The 23,372-nt window shown below is 32.8% G+C and overlaps 1 protein-coding gene and 1 pseudogene across 4 annotated transcripts; both read left to right on the top strand.

Annotated features, from left to right (window-relative positions):
• Positions 1-11,225: 11,225 nt before the first annotated feature.
• On the top strand, positions 11,226-12,598 carry LOC140816896 (remorin 1.4-like). 4 transcript variants are annotated; one of them, XM_073176391.1, is made up of 5 exons: positions 11,226-11,429; positions 11,532-11,567; positions 11,675-11,762; positions 11,962-12,043; positions 12,310-12,598. In XM_073176391.1, the coding sequence occupies exons 1-5, from the start codon at positions 11,321-11,323 to the stop codon at positions 12,508-12,510; spliced, it is 516 nt and encodes a 171-aa protein (XP_073032492.1). In that variant the 5' UTR covers positions 11,226-11,320; the 3' UTR covers positions 12,511-12,598. The 4 variants fall into 4 exon arrangements, with proteins under 4 accessions (XP_073032492.1, XP_073032491.1, XP_073032488.1 ...); XM_073176390.1 differs by having other exon boundaries at positions 11,532-11,573; XM_073176387.1 differs by having other exon boundaries at positions 11,520-11,573.
• Positions 12,599-22,396: 9,798 nt separating this feature from the next.
• Positions 22,397-23,260, top strand: LOC140816620 (dehydration-responsive element-binding protein 1E-like; annotated as a pseudogene).
• Positions 23,261-23,372: the final 112 nt, after the last annotated feature.

Below are 23,372 nucleotides of genomic sequence, written 5' to 3'. Positions count from 1 at the left end.
ATTATTCAATGCTGAAACATCAATTATTTAAATAATAAATATTGGTGATTTTATCATACCTTGTTTTTTAGGTTTGTTACAAATCAATCGGGTGGACTAACAATTATAAAGACGAACTAATGAAGAGCGAGAAAATTGGCGATCTGAGACTCACTATTAATTGAGTAGGTCTCTTGTGAGACGGTCTCACGAATCTTTATTTATAAGACGGGTCAACCCTACCGACAATAAAAAATAATGCTCTTACCATAATAGATAATATTTTTTATGGATGACCCAAATAAGAGATCCGTCTCACAAAATACAACCCGTGAGACCGTCGCACACAAGTTTTTGCTTAATTATAATACCAACCTCGCATTGCTTGCAAATTTTTTTAATCTAATTTAATATTTTTTAAATCTTTGAGTTATTATTTATTATTATTAACAAATTATTTAATTATTCTTAAAATATATTTGGTTATTATAATATTTTTTAACTACTTCGTATACTGAAATGACTAATGTAATTACTCTAAGCCTACGTTTGATTGGAAGGATATGATAAATTAATGATTAGTATGTAAATGATAAAAAAAATGATTGTCATAGAAATATAATATATGACGTAAAATAGTATTATGTTTGATATGATTTTTAAGTATGAGATAATTTTGAATTTTTTGATTAAATGAGGAAATTGTCTTTTTCTTTAATTTATTTCTTTACTCCGGCAAGGGAGGTGCTCCGACGGCCGGCGGCGTTCCGGCGGCATCCGGCGTCGGCCGGAAGCAGCAGTCGGAGGTGACCGGCCGGAATCGGTGGCGGTTGTCGGCGTTAGCGGCGGCGACGGCGGCGGTCGGTGGAGGGAAGTGGTGGTGAGTTTGAATTTAGGAGAAGGGTAAAATTGGAAAAATATGATGAATTAAGAGTATGATAAATAATCCTTGAGGTGAAGAGGTATTATTTTAACCTATCTAATATAACTTAATCATTCATACGAGGGATTGACTTGGTTAAATAATCACGCGTACCAAACGGGTGATTAGGTGGGTAAAAAAAAATAAACCCACCTAATCCTACCAACCAAACATTGCCTAAAAGTTGGTGCATTACTATTTCTGCATGTACATAGTTTTTATCATATTTGAAATTTTTTCGCCAAAAAATCTCTAAAAATAAATATTTATTAGTATAAATGTATTCATTTATCACATTAATGCGAAGTTTTTTATTGTTTTGAAATTCAAATTTGAGTTTGATATCTATTTAAATATAATTACATATAAGTGTTTACATTAATTATATTATTTCATTTAATTTCAGTTATGAGATTAAATTTTGTGTTATTTTTATATATTTAATTATTATAACTCTGTATTATATTAAATAAAATATAATTTTTTTATATAATATCATATTTTTCAAATTTTAAAAATAGCGTGTTCATGAATTTTGATACATTGAATGTATGTAAATTGTTGTTATTATTATGTAGATTAAGTAAAATTCAATATATTTTTCTAAAAAATAGTTAAAATTTTCAATCAAAATTTTTCATCTAATAAATAAAAAAGTTTGTATTTTTGAAAAATATATTTTCTAATTTTAAATTATTAACGTCAATTAAATGACAAAAGATTGTTATACTCATTTAATGGTTAATCTAATATTCTTGTGCTTTATCATATTGAGTGTGGCTCACCAAGAAAAGTAAAACAATTAGAGATTTTAATTTAACTAGTAGGTTTAATAATGAGAAATTAGTTTTTCTTATCTATATTTTTGTTTCTTTGTGATTTGGTGATCTATGTTATAAAATTATAGTTTTAGTCTTGTATCTTCATATTGTCCGTAATCTAGTAATTTTTTATCGGGATTACTGATTTGGCATGACACATATCACTATAAAATCAGAATTATATTGGTGCCACATCAACGTCAAATCGAAAAAAATGAGTAAAATTGAAGAAAAAATCGGATTTAAATTGAAATTTGACAATATAATAAACCAAAATTATAAAAAAAAACAAACATAAAAATCCAAAAAATAATTTTCCTTCTAAGAAACTGACCCTTGATTTTGTATAATCTAGTATTTTCTTGCACACAATACATACACATAAATTTATTTTTTTATATTAAAAATATACAGAGTATGATAAAATTTTAAACTTTTAGAAATCATTTTTATATAATTTTTCAATAACTGATTATATGATTATTTAAATATTAAATCTTTTTTATTTTTAAATAAAATTTTGTGTTAGGAGTGTTGTCATTTAAAAATTCAAAAATATTAAATTAAAGAATTTTTTTATTGATTATGACAGAAGTAAATGAGCTACAAATTCACTTTAAATAGATTTTGCGATATTCTTTATTAATTAAAAATATTTTATTTTAATAGGCTAGTCTTGGTATATAAAAGTTATATCATAATATTAAAGTTGGTTATTTTAAATATATTTATTTTAATAATATAATAAGTATGGACAGTGAATATATTTACAAATAATTATAGGATTATATTTTTTTTAAAGAAAATAAAAAATCCAAAAATGGTCGCTTTTCTGAGTACTCACACTCAATTGGGAAAAAAAAAACCAGTGAGTGGTGATTGAACTCATATGCTAATTAATTATTTTATTAATTAATTATTTTTTATTTCAACAAATTTATACGCTACACTCTTGCTCCACATCGAAAATAACAAGTAAAGGTTCGAACCGATTCCTATCGATCGTTCTTGGACTTACGGGAAGAGCATGCACATGCAACACTCACACACTCCACGCAACGTAAAAGAAATTGCAAGAGTATTTACGTGGTTCGACGGAATTCGTCTACGTCCACGGGAGGGCAACCAATCTTTATTTATCAACAACAATGAATTACAAAATACAGAGCTTGTTCGCTCAAGAAGAAGAGAAAAATGAACCCAGAAGCTTTTGACGACTACTGCGCTTCTCCTTGAGCTTCCTCTATTTTGTGTATCTCACTTCTCGGTGTAAGTCTTCTGTGAAGTTTTTTCTGTTATTCTCTCTTTAAGTATTCCATCCTTTTTCCCAACTTAACCGCAACTACTTCCACTGATTAATGCCAAGTCATTTTCCCTTGACAGTTGGGTCCCAAGTCATTCATGACATGGTAGGTATGGTAGATCACTTAATCAATCGATAGTTGTGTTAGGTCCCTTATGTTGGTGCCAATTTGAGAGACACACCTTCACAAATCTCCACCTTGTCTTCAAGATTGGCTACTCTCCATTTTCTACCCTTTTCTATTCCTGAGGTACCGCATTGATCAAGTTCAAGCAATATCTGAACTTGACCATAGGCAGTGGTTTTGTTAGCATGTCTGCGGGGTTGTCATCCGTTGCTATCTTTTCAAGTTTTATCTCTCCTTTAGAGATAATATCCCTTACATAATGCAGCTTGACATCAATATGTTTTGAACGCTCATGGAATACTTGGTGCTTTGACAAGTGTATAGCACTTTGGTTATCACAGTTCACTACAATCTGTTCTTGTTGAACTCCCAACTCTGCTATCAGTCCTTTCAACCAGATGGCCTCCTTAACAGCCTCCGTGACAGTTATGAACTCTGCCTCAGTTGTTGATAGGGCTACCACAGATTGTAGTGAAGCTTTCCAGCTTATGGCAGTGCCATAAAGTGTGAAAACGTATCCTGTTATGGATTTTCTTGTATCTAAGTTCCCGGCAAAGTCTGAGTCAACATATCCTTCCAGCGGTTGTGTTGAGTTTTCATGCTGATTTTTAAACATCAGTCCCATATTCAATGTTCCTCTCAAGTACCTCAATGTCCATTTTAATGCTTCCCAATGATTTTCCCCTGGATCAGCCATAAATCTGGAAATCAAGCTTATTGCATGTGCTAAGTCGGGTCGAGTGCATACCATACCGTACATGATGCTTCCTACTCCATTTGCATATGGAATATTCATCATTTTCATCCTTTCTTCTGCACTTGTTGGTGACTGTACCACAGAGAGTTTAAAGTGTTGTCCGAGAGGTGTAATTGCTGCCTTAGCCTCATGCATATTGAACCGTTTTAGCACTTTCTTTATGTATGATTCTTGGCATAAAAACAGGCTTTTGCATTCCCTTTTCCTAGTAATTTCCATTCCTAGAATTCTCTTGGCATTTCCCAAGTCCTTCATTTCGAATTCTGAGCCAAGCTGTTGTTTTAGTGTTTGTATTTCCGATTTGCTCACACTTGCTATGAGCATATCGTCAACATATAATAGGAGGTAAATCATCACACCATTTTCTTCTCTTTTGAAATAAACACAGCTGTCATAGCTGCTTCTTTTAAAGCTTATTCTTGACATGAATTCATCGAATCGCTTATACCATTGCCTTGGGCTTTGTTTCAGCCCATAAAGTGATTTTTTCAGAAGGCAAACCTTCTGTTCAGACCTTTTTATTTGTAGTCCCTTTGGTTTGTCCATATATATGATCTCTTCAAGTTCTCCATGAAGGAAGGCTGTTTTTACATCGAGTTGTTCAAGTTCCATATCCAAGTGAGCTACCAAGGCAAGTATTATTCTTATGGAACAGTGCTTGACCACCGGGGAAAAGATCTCATTGAAGTCTAATCCTTCCTTTTGGGAGTATCCTTTTGCAACTAACCTTGCCTTGTACTTAACATTTTCTGTCCCTGGCAAGCCTTCTTTTAGTTTGTATATCCATTTACACCCAAGTACTCTTTGTCCCTTTGGTCTATCCACTAGCTGCCATGTGTTGTTTTTCATGAGAGAATTTATTTCTTCATCCATGGCAGCTTGCCAATTTTCTTTGTCTTTGCATGTGACAGCTTCTTCATAGTTTGATGGCTCAATAAACTCCACCTTTTCAGCTACAGTGAGAGCATACCATGTCAGGTCCGCATGAGCATATCTTTGTGGGGGTCTTACCTCTCTTCTTGTTCTGTCTTTGGCTAAGGTATAAGTTTGAAGTTCATGGTTTGGTGGATCATTTTCTGCTGTCTGTATCTGAGTTTCAATGAGACCATCAGCTTCCTTTTGAGGAAAGTTATTGTTGGTCTCCACCTCAATTTGTGTTTGATGTTGGCCTTTATCCATGGCAGTATACTCATGTTTCAGTTTATATCCCATCTTTCCTTCATCAAAAATGATATCCCTGGTATTGAAGCATCTCGGTCCAGTGGCTTCTAAATTCCATACCTTATATCCTTTGACTCCATCTGGATAACGGGCGCCACTTGTAAAGGTTCGAACCGATTCCTATCGATCGTTCTTGGACTTACGGGAAGAGCATGCACATGCAACACTCACACACTCCACGCAACGTAAAAGAAATTGCAAGAGTATTTACGTGGTTCGACGGAATTCGTCTACGTCCACGGGAGGGCAACCAATCTTTATTTATCAACAACAATGAATTACAAAATACAGAGCTTGTTCGCTCAAGAAGAAGAGAAAAATGAACCCAGAAGCTTTTGACGACTACTGCGCTTCTCCTTGAGCTTCCTCTATTTTGTGTATCTCACTTCTCGGTGTAAGTCTTCTGTGAAGTTTTTTCTGTTATTCTCTCTTTAAGTATTCCATCCTTTTTCCCAACTTAACCGCAACTACTTCCACTGATTAATGCCAAGTCATTTTCCCTTGACAGTTGGGTCCCAAGTCATTCATGACATGGTAGGTATGGTAGATCACTTAATCAATCGATAGTTGTGTTAGGTCCCTTATGTTGGTGCCAATTTGAGAGACACACCTTCACATAACAGTTGCACAAACGTACTGGAATTCCTATCGTCGACATACAAACTCCCTTTGGATCGACGGATCGATAGCGGTCGTAGCACTTCTGCTGGCAACATTCATCGTTGCAAACCCTCTCCCCACACACTCCAAGCCCTATCACACACCAGTCTGCTAATTTCGGCTTGCCAGATTCAAGACTCGTACCCATTATTTCTTGGCTCCTCCCCTCCACCTCCAACTTTCTTTCCAATGCAACCAAGAAGCGCGCGTACATGAGATCGTGTATCTATCATCGTGGTAAAAAGTTATAGCTGATGATATATATATGGTCGAAAGCCAACCAAACTGAATACTTTGGTTTAATTCGGATTTAAAGATATATGTGTGTGTTCAATCGGTTTCATGGTAAATATCCATGCAATCTAGAGAAAATTATTATATTGTATGTTTCAAGCTAATTATCGACCAAAGAATTGCACATAACAACATTGAGAATTAAGTCCATCGTCAAATAGCAAAAAAAAAAAAAAAAAAAAAAATTCCCGACATTTCAACCACTGAAATATGTTTGTTTTTATTCTTTATTATATATATATTTTTCTTAAACTTCCTATTATCAAATGTTTGAGAATTATTTTAAATATAAGAAATATATTTCGAAGTCAATAATTTCTTATGATGATATGATCTTAGATTGAGAAGAAATTAATTGATTCACCTAATGAAAAAAATAGAACAAGGAGAAGGTAAAATGTTAGTTTGAGAGCACCCATTTTCAGATGGCTTCAATTTTTCAAAATATTCAAGATTTTGTCGATATTTATCACATAGATGTACCATAATATATAGTTGTGTTTTTTCTTTAATGATTGCTATTTTTACCACAAGATTACAACTTTAACTTGAAAAAATTCAAGTTATTACATAGATTATATTCTTAAATTACGAATATCTAAAGTGAAATCGGAAATGTTGTTTAAATTTATGCTTAAAAATTTCACACATACACATAAAGATTTGTGATGAGGTCCAGACTGGAAGCAAAGCCTAAGAGACGGGTTGTCTGAGGCACAATCTTGATAAGGGTCCAAAGCCACTAAAACTCGTTGTGAATGAAAAGTGTGAATAAATTCTTTTATCCGCATAAGACACTTTTGAAGTAAGTGCAAAAATAGTCAGACACAACTCAGTGAATCAAAACATTTAATGAAAAACAGTAGGCCAAGATCAGCAACAATAATATGAGGTTGCATGAAAGTAAACACGCAAAGACTTATTTCTAGAACTTCGAAAGATAAAACTCTTTTACGTATCTCGTTCTTCTGTTTGCAGAAGATATCACTAGAAGACTTTGACTGTTACAATACTTTGCACAATCCACTTCGACCAGAAGATTTGAGTTGCACCATTATCAGCAGCTAGTTTTTGGTAAAACGGCAAATTGTACGTTGGTCCTACAATTGGTATCGGTGTCAAGGCTATGTAGCCGATTCTCACCGATTGCAAGAAGTATAATTATTGAGAGTGATATTGTTAGGTGACATAATTATCTCTGCAAGATAGAAAAATCAGAAAGAACCGGTGCTTGAGCTGTAGAATGATTTAAAAGATTTGAGTTGCACCGCTACTATTTTTGGTAAAACGCATGAATAAAATAGTAAACTAGAAAAAAAAATTCAATAGTTAGATATATATTTACTTTCTAATCAATATAATTTATTTGAAACATTTATATATTTTTTTATTTTCCCAATGACATAATCTATAAATCAGCAATAAAAATAACAGGTACACATGCGAGAAAATCCAGGTATTGGCGCACATGCCGCCTGTGCGTAAAGGCGTTCATACTTGCTCAAGCACTTCATCCGGCAGCACTCTAAGTTGCAGACCTTCTCTCCGCACACACCAATCCCCATTTCACATATATCCTTATCAAAGGGAGCAAGTGCCTCTGTATTCCTTGAGCACTCCACTTCCAAAATGTAATTTCTCGCACCTGCATGCATGCAATCCAAATAATATTTATCCAATTTACCTTTGAATGAATATGTCGGATCGAACGTTTGCTGCTATGTTATAAGTATATTTACTTATAATAATTTCATAACATAGATGTAGAAGTTTGATTTAGATATGTAATTTGGGAGAAAGTAATTGTCATCAAATACGTTTAACGTAAGTACTTACTTTGATACATCATGGTTCTAGCTAAATGATGCAATTACACATATATTTTGAAAGGATATTAATATATGTAGTTAGGCTGCAACGAAAATTTAAATTTAAAGATGATTTAATATATTTTAAAATTACTTATAATAAATATATTTTTAAAAATTTGGTTATAATTATTTAAAGGGTTAAGAAATGAATTCACCTGACAAAATTAATATGACAAAGACAATGGAAAACGTTAGATTGACAGCACCCATCCTCCTATTTTTAACACGATATTCCCATTAAAATCGATTATATATATATATATATATATATATATATATATATATATATATATATATATATATATATATATATATATATATATATATATGTTCTACTTTTGAGATTATAAATTCACCATTAAGATTTACAAGATAACATGAAAATCCAAGTTATTGCCATCATCATATATATAATCAGGAGAAAAAAGGCATGACTAAAATTATACGATGCTGGTAATAACTTGGATTTTCATGTTATCTTGTAAATCTTCACACAAAATTAGATTACTCAAAAGCTCGAACAAAAAATTTTGAATTATATTTAACTTTTAGTTTTCAATATGTTATATTTTTAATTAATTGAATAAAAAAATTATCATTATAATGTTTGGCTAAGTTTGTTATGGGGTGTGTCGGGTTTTGCTTCAAAAGGGCTTACGTACGAATATGGCAGATTGTTTCTGGAAATCCAGTCCGATCGAGCTTTTAAAGATGCCTGGCTCTTGAGATCTCTCACTTTTAAACCTATTACAATTGCAGCATCATGTTTCGAAAATATGAAAGTGAGTGAGCGTCGAATAGAATTGGGATATTGGAATTGGCATTACTCGAACAAAATTTCTGGCAAATAGATACTGAAGAATTTAGAAGGTTTCCCATCTTCGCTTTGTCTGGAACTGATAAGTTGATTTGGCACTTTACTTCAAATGGAGTTTACTCAGTTAGATCGGGATATCTTTTGGCGATGGGAGATCGGGTTGGCACTGGCAATGGTTATAAGCTCGGGAGGAAGCACTCGGTACTTTCGAAAGCTTTGGCACTTGAAACATCCAAAGCAAGATCAAATATTTTTTTATGGAAAGCCATTCACACAATCATACAAACTCATTTTCATCTAGCTGTGAGGGGTATTAAAGTTGACAACATCTTCCCGTGTTGCAATGTTTTCCCAGAGCATAGCTTTCAAACTCTTTGGTTTTGCTTTGGTGCGTCGGAGGGGTACGTAAGAAATTTCGGCTTTATGGCCGATATTATCTCGTTTTAAGCGTCGATCTTTCATGGGGTATTGGTGTGGTTGCAAAGGATGCTCGTGGACTTGTGTTACTAGCTCAGTCCAAGTTTTTGGATGGTATTTTCTCAGCCCATTTAGCGGAGTTTTTGGCAGTTAGAGAGCAAGCTTGGTGTTGCCATCTCAAAAATATCAATGGAAAAAGATAATTATCGAGACCGACTTGAATAATGTCTCTAAATTCATAGCTGGTTCACTTCATTTTGTTGAAGACAAAGTCATCGTATCTTTTATCCATCAACTCGATCGGGTTCAAGACTTTCGAGCTTCCAAGTTCAACAGTGCCGACTCACAACTAATGGGGTATAGCTCTTATCTTGCCTTCGAATTGCTTATTTAAGGGTGAAAACATCTTGTATAAAGATTTTTGTTCACGGCTTATAAGCAAATCTGTGTATTTTGACTTGTTTCAAGTTTAATGCTAAATTGGTTGATTTTAAAAAATATATATCAATTTACCAAAAAAAATATGAGTTGGTAAGGTTTGAGATGGCGAGAGTTGATAATATCTGATGTCGTATAATCGATTTTTATATGAATCATAATTCTCATAAAAAAATCGTGAGATATTATACATTGAGAGACGATTTTTGTTATACTCTCCTTGAAATCATTACCTACTTGTCCGCGTCCCTCAGTTTATCTTCTCATCTAGGTCAAATGACCATGACTCGTACAAAATGTTTGTCACCATCGCAAACCTTTATAAGAAAAAATCTGAAAACGCGTCAAAGTCTGAGTAGGATTTGGTCGGTTGGTTAAATGTAAAAGTCACCTGAAGTCGTGTTCCCATTTCAATACATTTATCCCCTATCCAAATTAAATTTTTTTTCAAAGTTTTTTGTTTTAAAAAAAATTGAAAGAAAAAAAAAAGATTTTTATTATATTTTAAATAAAAATTATGTAATACCAAGTGTTTATATCAGTTGCCCATTTCGGATTTATGGTTCCCAAATATATTTATATTTAATTTAGTGATTTTTTTAAAAAAAAATAGAATAGAGATCCTTAATTAGAATCGCCAACTGAAAAAAGTTTGATTATTGAAATATGAATTTACAATCTTTTATTTATTGAGCTACCGTATTTGGCATTTATTTCGAAGAAATCAAAGGACACAAATGGAGATAATATTTCTAATCATTTTTCTTTTAAAATAACGTACGAGACTATGGTGTCAGAATTGAATTGTAATAATTGTCACTTTCCTAGTTCCTGCTAATTATTATTCTAATTAAATACTATTTATTTATTTTCTTAAATGGATATCAGTCTCTTCCATGTGCTTTTCTTTGGTAATGTAAACTCAACCCCTGAATAGAGATGTCGTTGGGATGAGACGGTTTGTCATTTATATCTTTTGTCCCTATCATCCTATCTACCTCCATCTTTTACTTTTCCCGTTTCAAAAAATTTTCGAATCCGAACTCATATTGATTAAATCTTAATCTCTGTTTCAAAAATATTAATAAGATAAAACTGAAGTGATTTGTCGAATTTTTCGAATCCAAACTTATTATTATTATTATAATACTAATATTATTATTAATATTTTTAATATTAATAACTATAACATTCGAGGTGGATTGGAGATATTTATAATATCTCCATACTCACCTCGAACTATTTCGGGGATTTTAAAAAAAATCTAAGAATCTTAAAAAATAAAAAACCATGTCCTCGTTTCGCTGCCTATGAGAAAAACTATCATCCATAATCCAAAAACACAAGGAAGACCAAACTATATACCAAATAACATGATACAATTTTTATATTAAAAAGGGCTAAAATTGTTGCGTTGTATCATCAATTTTAAGTAAATGAGAAAAACGTATATATATAAATATATCCCGACCTAATATTATATAATATAAGTAGATTAAAGGTTTCAATACTTTATGGTAATTTTAAAATTGTAACTGATATATTAAGTTATTATTAAATATTAGGTGGAGATGGATCCGACCATTGCCTCCAAATTCTATATAAGAAGAACTTGTCACTCCTTTTGGTTGGAGTGTAGAGAAAACAACAAAAAACAGCACAAAAAATATATATATATAACGATCGATTAATTATGGGATCAGAAGAAGAAACCAAGAAAGTTGACGAGGGAAAAGCACTTGTTTCACTACTCAAGGAGGAGGATTTAGACTCACCCTTGAAGCCTCCTCCCATAGCTCAAGGTTTTCAAGTTATTTATTTTTATTTTGTTTGTTCTTTAAGGAGTCATCATTAGGACTTTTACCTAAATTTTCAATGATTTTTTTTTTCAGAGGAAGCAGTAGAGGATGGAGATGAAAAAATCAGTAGGAATTGCGAAGGCATGGGTGATTTGGTTTTATCTTGATATTTTTTTTTGAAGAAGTTTTTTCTTGATTTTTATATTTTTTGTTTTAAATATTATGTATTTCGATGCTCTGTTGAATAGAGTCGACACTTGCAAGGGTCGAAACGGAGAAGAGATTGGCCTTGATTAAAGCTTGGGAAGACAATGAAAAAACTAAAGTAGATACCAAGTAGGTTTCTTGATGTTGATGATTATATGTTATACATACATATACATATATATATACACATACCACACACATAAAATTGTGTGTCGTTTCCATCACTAATTTATTCTCTATTTTCTAGTTATTTTTTTGGGAAAAAATAAGCTAATTGTTTCTTGATGGCTCATAATTACATATTAATGCTTGAAAAGCTTTTACTCAGGGCTCACAAAAAGTTGGCTGCTATAGATGCATGGGAGAACACTAAAAGAGCATATATCGATGCTCAACTCAAGCAAATTGAGGTAAAAAAAATTTCAAGAATTCAGATTAAATATATATATTTCAAAATATATATTATCACTTTCGAAGGAGGACAGACTGGCGAGGAGCGAGGTGGGGACTCTATAAGTTTTGAGTGTTGGGATTATGTATGGATCCTTAAAAGTCTTTGGGATTGTCTTGGTTCTAGCAGATTCATTGTTTTAGTATTGTTTCATATTGTGTCTAACTACATTGGAGTGAACTTTACACGTAAAAATTCTATCTCATACTCATAAACCAAAATCAGGAAAATTTTGAAAAGAAGAAGGCAAAGTACGGGGAAAATATGAAGAATAAGATGGCTATATCTCATAGAACGGCTGAAGAAATGCGAGCGACAGTTGCAGCTGATTGCGAGCATGCTGTTTACACGGTGGAGGAGGCGGCTGCGACATTCCGTGCGACGGGTCGCGTGCCTAAGAAACTATTTGCATGCTTTGGCTGTTGATTTTTTTAAAGAACTGTGAAAGTATAGTTTCAGTTTCTGAAAATTGATTGTAAGATACTGTGATTAGCATTTCTGTCTTTTGTATTTACATTTTGATGTAGTTTCTGGTTGTGTTGATTGATGATTTGGAGTAGCTTGAGTTGATACATAATCATGAAATTTGGCCACTATTTGTGTCACTAACCATTAACGTCACCCGTGACACAGCCATGATCAGAATTCTCAAATCAACGAAATTTGATTTCTTTTTGTAATCGAGAAATAATTTCATTCGGGTTATTTTATATATTCTAAATGGATACGCAACCCATTTTTCCAATACGAAATTGTCTCACGGAAGATCATGGAGAGAAATGAATCGATGTTCATAATCACATTAGGTACTATTCTCTAGCCCAAAAATTGGAAAACTGAGTTGTGGAGACGAGATATTTTGCATATCTAACACGTACCACTATCATCAAATTCTCGTGATGAGATACTGCATGAATCACCTTGTCCCTTTACTCTTCATATACTCAGAAGAGGAAAATTTGGTTGATCCCATCCACATTTATGTATCCTGTAGATCAATGATACTATCTTGCGAAATACAAAGAGAGTAAAAGCAATGTTACTGATGTTATCTTGCGAAAATCGAAACTGTTTAATGAGGATGATGGTAATGAAAAATATTCAAGATTTGGAATGAAGCCAAATCTAACGTTGAAAATGTGGGAAGAGCCACAGAAGGAGAGGTTTAGTGATATAACTCTGTTGAAGGAACCTGAGATGACAATTAACCCAGATGAACGGGAAGGGATCGGATGTAGTCTTCCGGTTCTGGTGATGCCAAATCTGTAGTTAATGACGAAATTGAAGATACCATTTTGAAACCTGGTGTGCATTTACAAAAGCCGGAGCTGATACATTCTAATTCGGAGGATGATCAAGAAGAAAAATAAAATCTGAGGAGTATAGCAAGCTCAGCTCCAGTGGCGTTGATGTTGAAGATAAGTCCCTGATCTCCAACTCATTCAATGCATCCGCAGCAGGTAATCTGATCGAGATACAGATTATCTTTTTAATGTTTTAGCATCCGAGGCTCAGAAAATATAGCAGTTTTGACGAATTAAACTTACATTTTTGTAATCGAAATTCACCACGTTAAGGTTGCCACAAAAAAACACTGCAAACTTGGCAAGTGTAAGTGCAGCAAAAATCATCTCATGATTTGCTGCAAATTGGCAGAGACAAGACAAAGCTTGTGGAGTTCTCAGCATTAATCGGTTTACAAAGCTTCCTACACTTTTCCGGAAAACTGCTCTTAAGATGGGATTGAAAGGTGAAGTTTTGAGACCCCATTGGCCTCTTTTACCTTTGTACTTAGTTTACGGTTGGATCCTGGATCAAATGCAATTGGAACTAAATCTGATTCGATCGTATTAGAATTCAATACTGTGACCACTTAAATACTTGGTTAAGATTCTAACTTGAAGTTCCAGAAATATTGGATCAGCAGCTAACTTGTCTGTCATCCACTTAGGACATTGCTACGTACCAAACGTTAACTTGTTCATCTATCTGCCCATTGTTGGTGTACAGATTTCTCGTACTCCAGGCGCCATGGAGGTTTTAAATTTTTAGTTTCGACGGTCGAAACTTTCATTAAGCATCGTATGTAATTCAAACATCTATACGTGTTTGGATTCTATACTTTTGTGTTTTAAACGCTAGACTTCAAACCAATCCGAGATTAGTGGAGATGATTTTTTTTTTTTCATTTCTAACAGATCTCCGCCTTTTGATCGTCAAATTGAGTTCACGACAGATACTATATTCCTTGTTTGGATTGCACTAATAATCACAAACAAATTTTGCGTTGAGACTACGATCCCCGAATTTGGAAATCCAGAGTCGGTGCAACGGCGGTAGACAGCGGCACATGAAAGTGCTAGGCTGAATTTTTTTCTCAAATTCCTTCAAGTGGTGAGAGCTTTTTGAGTGGATGTGGAGGAATTTTGGTGAACTTTTGTATTGTGTAATTCTGTTTAAATACTGATGTTATCAATCCTTGATACCATATTTATAAATACACAAGCTCTATGTAACCAGACTCCTAGTCTCATATTAATATTTTATCATGTATTTATCAAGTTGATAATGTATGATATATTTATAATATATACACACATCTTCATATCTCCTTATAAAATGTATATATAAATATTAATATATTTACGCATATACATTAAATACATACATAGATATATTACTTTATTTAATTATTTTACTAGTTAATTAATTATAGACCCCTCTAAATTATTTGTGAAAATTTTGTATATGTTAGTAGTCACTATTTTTATATTATTATTTAATTAGTAAATTTAAATTTACTAAATAAATCATTGTGAACTCATTATTATCCTAAACGACGATCCAACAATGTTTATACTCATTATTATCATGTTTGATATATATCAAACCATAGTCTTCAAATTCAACTCTTTGAACTTTGACTATCTCATTGGGAACATAGAATCCGATATATGTGTGAACCTCAATAGTTCAATGATACAACTAGTTGTAAGTTCACATCTCTATGTGATTTAGAATAGTATTTATTTTTATTCGTGCTCACCCTAATTTAGCCTCATTCTTTTCAACAACCCCTTGATCAAGAATGTACGAACTCATTTTTTATTGCACTTATCGGATCATGGTAAGATCTTTTAGCAGTATCTCCTCATGATCCCTTAGATATCACTGATAGTGGCTACAAAAACCTTAATTTATGGTTAGAATACAATACGGTCTCTTCAGCACATATATATCAATTGAATCTGCAATCATTAGTATATCGAGAGTTGCGTATGAATTCGACAACGATGTGATATATCTTTGAGTATTAATAGTGACATTGTATGTGCAATTAGGAAAACATCTTTCCCTAAAACATATTTCTTGTTCTGACTAGAGATTCCTTGCATCATTAACTCATCATATCACATAAGATAACTTCACCCGCAGGCAAATGGTGAATATCTACTACAATACATTTACTTTTACTTATTTCGAAACTACATGCACCCAACCTTATCTCCTGATAGCTCTAATGGGGTCCGTAAACAGATCAAAATACATGTTAAAATAGAGATCATCTAATAGATGGTGTGGACACGTTGGTCTTTAGCAGCTTGGAACTTACAAACTTGAGATATTGTGGCAACGCGTTTACAAGAAATGGTCATGAATAAATATTTATATATTGTCAACTCTAATATTAAAATAAAATGCCATGTGGGTCATAAAACTGTCGATGTTGTCGAAGATGGGGACACAATTGTGTAATACAATATTATATGAGATGGTATATAAATATCACAATATTAAATTTTGGTGGCGAGAAATTAATTGAGTCAGAACACGTCCGTGAAAACATACCTTACTTTCAAATTAATTACATATAAAATCATATATTTCTTGACTAAAGCGATTCAAATTTCATTTTCTTGAATATCATTCAGTCTCACTTTCAAGGTAGAAAATGAAACAAGACGTATGCATAGAATTTTAAACATCATCTTTTAAAACATAAACTATTACAAGAAAGAGTGAGTCTCATGTGAGACCGTCTCACGGATTATAATCTGTGAGACGGGTCAACCCTACCCATATTTACAATAAAAAATAATACTCTTTGCATAAAAAGTGATACTTTTTCATGGGTGACCCAAATAAGAGATCCGTCTCACAAATAATACCCGTGAGACCGTCTCACACAAGTTTTTGCCTACAAGAAAATATTATAAATCAGTTTTATGATACAGATTTTCAAATCAATCCTTAAAATATAAAGATTTTATCACGTAAATGTATTTTAATTATTAAAAATCAATGGGCACAATTTAGCAATTTAAATTTTAACGATTGCTTGTTTCTGTTATCTATTTAAATATTATTTTTTATTAAGAAATCCACGGGTAATAGGACACGTCGCTATTATACCAAATACCAAAGATGTGAATATCTAAATTTTCTTTTTATCAATGATTATAATTTGATTATTATTATCTAATAATTTCTAGGACAAGTAGATATTATAAATGATTTTTGCCGTGCAGTTTATCTAGTATGGATCGAAAGGTAACGGTTGCGAGTTCACTATGTCAAAAATCACTTTTTACTTCAGATAATATCTGAAGTAATAGGGTACTTAAGTGCCGAAGTATATGAACGTGGAGTAATAGATGTACCTTTTACTTCACATAATACCCGAAGTTGTAGTATTGAAAATACCGAAGTCTTTTGGCCGGTTTTGGGAGGAAAACCGGTCCAGAATTGGACCGGTGTCGAAGTAATAAATGTGTTTTACTTCATCGATTATAGTGAATAATGAAGTAGTATATTATATAACTTCCTCTTAATTATTATTTAGCGACGGAATTCATGTTAAAAACCGTCGCTATATTGCGACGGAAGTCATGTTAAATACCGTCGCTAGTGTGCGACGGAATTTATATCAAAAACTGTCGCTACTTAGCGACAGGGTTCATATGTGTTCCGTCGCTAATATGTTAGGTAAAATAAAAAAAAATTTAATAAATCTGTGTTATGAATTGGTGCGGTAAAATATAAAAAAATTAATAAATCTGTGTTATGAATTGGTACAATCGTGTAAGAGATAAAAATTTTAAGTATTGTAAAGTGGTAAAATCGTGTAAGAAATAAAAATTTTAAGTGTTGTGAAATTGTAAAATCGTGTAAGTGATAAAAATTTTAAGTGTTGTGAAGTTGTAAAACTGTGTAAGTGAGAAAAAATTTTAATTGTTGTGAAGTGAAGTGGAATAAATTGGAGAGAATTTGTATGTATTTATAGAGAGTGATGGAAGAAAATAGAGGGAAAAATAGGCGGGATTGAATTTTTTTGAAAATGGCGACGGTTTTAGTTAAAACTGTCACAACATTTTAAATCGACGACGGTTAAAATGGAGGGAAATATATGCGGGGTGGAATTTTTTTGAAAATGGCGATGGTGTTTTTTAACCGTCGCCATATTTTAAATCGGCGACGGTTGACTTTAACATGTCGCTACTTTTAGCGACGGTCAAATAACAACCGTCGCTAAATATAGCGACAGTTTCTAAAAAACAGTCGCTAGTTTTAAATATGCGACGTTTTTATTTGACTGTCGCTAAAATTAGCGACGGGTTAAATTAAACCGTCGCCGATTAAAAATTTGGCGACGGTTTAAAAAACCCGCCGCATGTTTTAATCTTTTTACTTCATTAAGACGTATTTTCATTATTTTTTACTTCATCAAAATTGATATGCCGAAGTAAAATATATAAAAAAAATACAGTGAAGCCCCTGTGTTTTTAAACATCCGAAGTAAAATTTATTTTACTTCGCTTGTGTTATTAATGAAGTTATTGGTAATATATTACTTCCTAATTTATTTTTGCCGAAGTAACGCCTGGCGAAGTAAAATGTCATTTTTCACATAGTGGTTTACATGTATCATTATCATCATCAATGGTGGGAACATTCAAATTCAAATAAATACTTAAGACATCTAAAAATCCACGATCATATTTAATTATTGTATCAGTATTGTATATATTATTGCCAAGCCTCCCTATATCATGTGCAAGACTTGCTTGTTAACTCCTCTTCTGTCGGCATATTTCATTGTCAACCTTTAATTGTAATAATAATTAACAAATCTAATTTATCTTTGAAGAGAGTTAAAAGAATAATTAAATAAATGATTCTCATTCCACAAGTTATATCTACGATATTCAACACAGACCCTGTTCAAATTTGGTACTTAATTATTATGTACGAAAATAATTCTTTCATTCACATTAAGCAAACACTCATCTGTTTAAAAAAATTTAATATTTTAAACTATATTATATCGAGAGTGTTTTTCCCATTGTTTCAATATTATTAGATCATATGAATCTCTCACATTTTTATAAAAGTTGACATGTATGTTGATGATCATCTAAGTATTAACATTTAACCACATCATAGATAGATAAATATCCCAGATGTAGCATATAAGAATTCATATACATACATATATATATAAGTTATTTCTCTTGAACATTTCTACTTATTTTTAATTTTATGTTAAAATATAGTTTCAACCATTATATCAAATCCATGGAATATTTATATTCACCTTACAAAATGTATCTTTCACATAATTAAAAGTTAAATATAGTATGATAAGAAAATTTTAAATATATGATTTGAAATGTGAAACTAGACAATATGTCTTAAATGGATACAAAGTCAAACCAGTCAAGTCATGCATCCAATATAAATTAAAAAATGTTTGGGCATTATATATATATATATTCAGATCAATTAAGTTAAATTTTCAATGGTATAAATATTAAAGAGTTTGTACGTAAAAAAAATATGGGGAAATGATAGTACATTAAATTATTTTGTTTTATATAAAATATGATATTTAATATTTACCTACATGCATAAAATAAAATATTCAAAGACAATTTTTGACCGGAGATCGAAAATGCGTGTTCGATGCCATATTATTACACCATTTTTGTCAAAAAAAAAAAAACCAACTACATTTCCTTCGTCCAACCTACCCTGATCAGCTTTCTTGCACAATTTTCAGCTAAAATTATGAGATTTCATTCTCTCCAAGTTCTCGTTGTGGTGATACTCATCTCCTCAAGCCATCTCTCGCGTTGTCGAGATATTCACCATGCCTCTCATAAAACTAGGAAGCAATTAAACACGACATCTGAATTCAAGTCTCGGTTTTCTTGGTATTTCCCTGCACCGCCTCCGAAAGGATCAAGAAACGGAGAAGACGATTCAAGTTATAGAGAGTCACTCCGCAAGACCCCCGGAGGGCCTAACCCTCTACATAACTGACAAGTTTCTTGAGAAGGGTAATTTATAGACTACAAGTTTTTCTTCTTTGGAGCTATGATCTCACGGATCTATATTCGTGAATATACGAGGGGTCAACCCGATCCATATCTAAATAGAAAATAATTTATTTTTACATAAAAATTATATTTTTCATTGGTTGGATTGGATAGGAGATCCGTAGCACTAAAATTTTCGGTGAAACGGTATCATAAAAGTTTTTGTAATATATTAGTGTGTGTATTCCAGTTTTCTGTTTGTAGTTCTGATTGTACATTTCTGCCAACTTTGAACACAGAATTTTAGCTGAGTTGAAATATAGAACGTGTATAGAAACTCAATGTTTTGATTTTACCAGTTCATGTCATGTAAGCATCTCAGATCATTTCATTTTTTAAACCTTTTCTTGCTAGAGGGTTTTGTGAACTCGAAGTATATAATTGCTGAGCCAACCAGAAAGCTCAAACCCAAAGCCGAGAGGTGCAGCTTCTATGCCAGTTAACACTAACTTTGCCCGTGTAATGTTTGACAAAGAAAATTGATCTCTTGCAAACATTATGACATTAGCAGGACTACTGCTTTATCCAATAAAGACTTTGGTATATGCATAATATTAAAGAAATTAAACAAGATACAACTAGCTTCTTGTGGTTTGAAATTTCTTAGTAATTATTCTTCTTTCAACATACCTGAGTTGAAAAAAGCGATTCGGAATCCGGAAAGAGATCAAAGACAATTGTGAGATAACATGATCGACAACAGATGGCATCCATCTTTAATAATCTGAACTACTCCACCATCTTGCTGTACTTGGCTCGCATATTTTTGCAAGGAAACGATCCCTGTTATGGAATGTGAGATCAACTGTTTTTGGCTTATAATAATTTATTTAAATATAGATATTAATTAGAATATATTTTCGAAATTTCGGTATAATTGTAAATAATAATAAATTTGAAAATATAAACTATTGATGGTATTTGAAATTTTCAAGTCAATAAATGTATTAAATTCGAAAATGCAGTACACAATAATCAATAATTTCGATATTTAGGCTAATTAAGATGTCAATCAAAATTTGGAAAAAAAATATTATATGGGAGATAGCTTTTACCAATCAAGAAAGTTAGTAAATTCAATGCAGTCTAGGTACATTATGAACCTGTACAAGAAATCATTCAACGTTCAACCAACAAAGACAATACATAATTTTGAAATTACATAAATCGAGACCAAGTTTTTGAGATTTAGCAAGATTATATATATGGAATAATTATTTCAAAATTATGAAAAAAAATATCAACCGTATTATGAGAAGATTTTCACATCACCATCTATAAATATCCCCACCCTTTCTTGAAATTTACACTGTCCCATCACTGTGTTTTCGAAAGTCTTCACTCAAAGTACTGTCAAATTTTAGAGTTAAAGTTCTTCCGAGTATCGAATTGTTGTACGAGTTTGGAAAATTATTTACACCTCTTTATTGCTAATATTTCAATCTTCACCATCTCGAATATGATATCTTATGTTTTAGATAAATATCCAAGATTTAGCTAAATCTAATGGTTAATTTTCTGTATATACCTTAAAAAACCTGCTTAGATTCTAGACGAGAACAACATACCTACGTTTTTTTGTTCATAAACAGGTTAAAACTACTTTCAAACCTGATCTTCACCATTCATAATTTAGTTGGCATAATTGTGAAAGTTTAAGTCTGATCCAATGGATCAATAAGTCAGCAAGCATCCTGCAGGACGATTGATTTTCTGGTCAAAGTGTTGTCGTGTTTTGGAAGTGCCTTTTGCGTGATTCTCCTTAAATTCTTCAAGCAATAATAAGATAAGTGGGCTTTTTATATAATTTGGCACACTTGTTCTTTTAAGTGGGTCTATGTTTAAAAATAATTTATGTATGAATTGTTTCGGTTTTCAAAATTTTTTTTTGAGCACGAGTTATTCGTTTCGCGTTGTGTTGAAGGTAATTTATGTTTTAGCACTTTGATAATTTAACTGGATATAAGTGAGAATCCCAACATACGATAATTCTATGGCTCTTACACAGTGAGATTATAATTGTTATATGGTCTCGTTCCTTTAGAGTAGTAAAATTATAAACCGATATCAGTAAACTACAGAAATTAGAGGAATTTCAAGTGCATAGACTAAGCTTTGCTTACATTTATGATTATGACATATGTTATATCAAATATGCTATGCATGAATGTTATTTCGAAGATCATGTGTATTTGGTATATATATGTGACTCGAACGTCCCTCACTTGTTGAATGACGATAATATCACTCACCCTTTACTCTATCTTCGCATAGATAAGTCAGAAGACGAAATCGAAAAAAAGAAGAATATGACTAGTTTTGGGGTTGATAATAGAGATGAATCAAGATGTCTATTTTAATTATGTTTCTTTTAAGTTTTTAATTCAAGTTGTAAATGATTCCGCAAATTTTTATCGTTTTCAGAGATTATATTGAAAAGGTTTTGTTTTATGGTATTTATGAAATAAACTGGTTTTGGTTATACTGTCTACAAAACTTGTTGTTTAGCGATTATTTGATTGTTTAACAACATCGGTATCAAAAAATCTCGATATCGGGATGTGATTTGAAGATTATTATGTTAGCCCGAAATTTATCAAGTGCACACAACAAAAAGGTAAATATAGCGAATTCATATCTTCATAAAAAAATCATAAGATTATTTTCAAAGAGTCCCAGGTATTGAAAAATACTAAATAAAGATAAAAATAAAAAGTATAATATAAAAAAGGCGGTTGACGTTGGAGTTCATGACTAGTCCTCCAGCCCCACATAGCTAACAGCAATTAGCTTGGTCACTAAGACTCAATCCACAGTGTGTGAACCGGTCCCAGTTACCTCCCCAATTATTGTATTCCGTGTTCGTGTCAGCCACGTGTGCCCAAATAAATCAAAACGTATATATTCAGCCTCTTTCTTTCATAACTAGACTCCAATTTTCCAACATACCATACAACAAACAAAAGTCAAATCCATCGTATGGATTCATCAAGTTCAACTTCTGACCCCAGTCAACACTATAATGCATCGACCGCTTCTCTCATATCACGAAGCTTTGTCATGAATGAGCACAGAAAGGTGCCCTCCGATGAGGAAGTCATACTCGCTTCGAGCCGGCCCAAGAAGCGCGCGGGGAGAAAGAAGTTCAAGGAGACGCGCCACCCCGTGTACCGTGGCGTGAGGCAACGGAACTCGAAATGGGCTTGCGAGCTGCGGGAGCCGAGCAAGCAGAAGAGGATTTGGCTGGGAACATATCCCACCGCAGAGATGGCGGCACGAGCTCATGACGTGGCGGCATTGGCCCTGAGGGGCCATGCTGCTTGTCTCAATTTCGCCGACTCGGTGTCGCTACTGCCTATTCCCTCGTCCAAGGATGCCAAAGATATCCGGAAAGCCGCGATGGATGCGGCGGAGGCGTTTAGGCCGAAACCAGGGGAGGATAGCTCGAGTGGCGGCGGTGATGATCGGAGGATTGTCGAGAACGTGATGGTCATCGATGCAGTGGAATCAAGAAATAGTTTTGGGAAGAAGGATATATTTGAGACCAATAGTAGGAGACATGTGTGAGGGGGTTTTGATGTCGCCGGAGCTCTTTGGTAGGAGCTATAGTTGGGATGACATGGAAAGTGATGCTGAAGTGGAGTTATGGAGCTACTCAATTTGAAGTTTTGTTTGGATGTGGGACATATCATCTTTACTGTAAAATATATGCATTAGGACTATTTTTCTTTAGAGCAGCTAGGAAATCACGCAGCATACTATTTTAATGAAGATTGACCAAGTTTTGGAAGCCCAAACAGTTTTCTTTTGTTATTATCTAAAGGATGTAGTCGGAAAAAAACTGCATTAAAAGTAATATTTTTGACATAAAATATGATGTTTTTGTACTTAAATCAGTATATGTTATAC

Source organism: Primulina eburnea, chromosome 16 (assembly GCF_022965805.1).
Source record: "Primulina eburnea isolate SZY01 chromosome 16, ASM2296580v1, whole genome shotgun sequence".
Lineage (NCBI taxonomy): Eukaryota > Viridiplantae > Streptophyta > Magnoliopsida > Lamiales > Gesneriaceae > Primulina > Primulina eburnea.
This window is presented reverse-complemented; position numbering and strand designations above follow the sequence as displayed.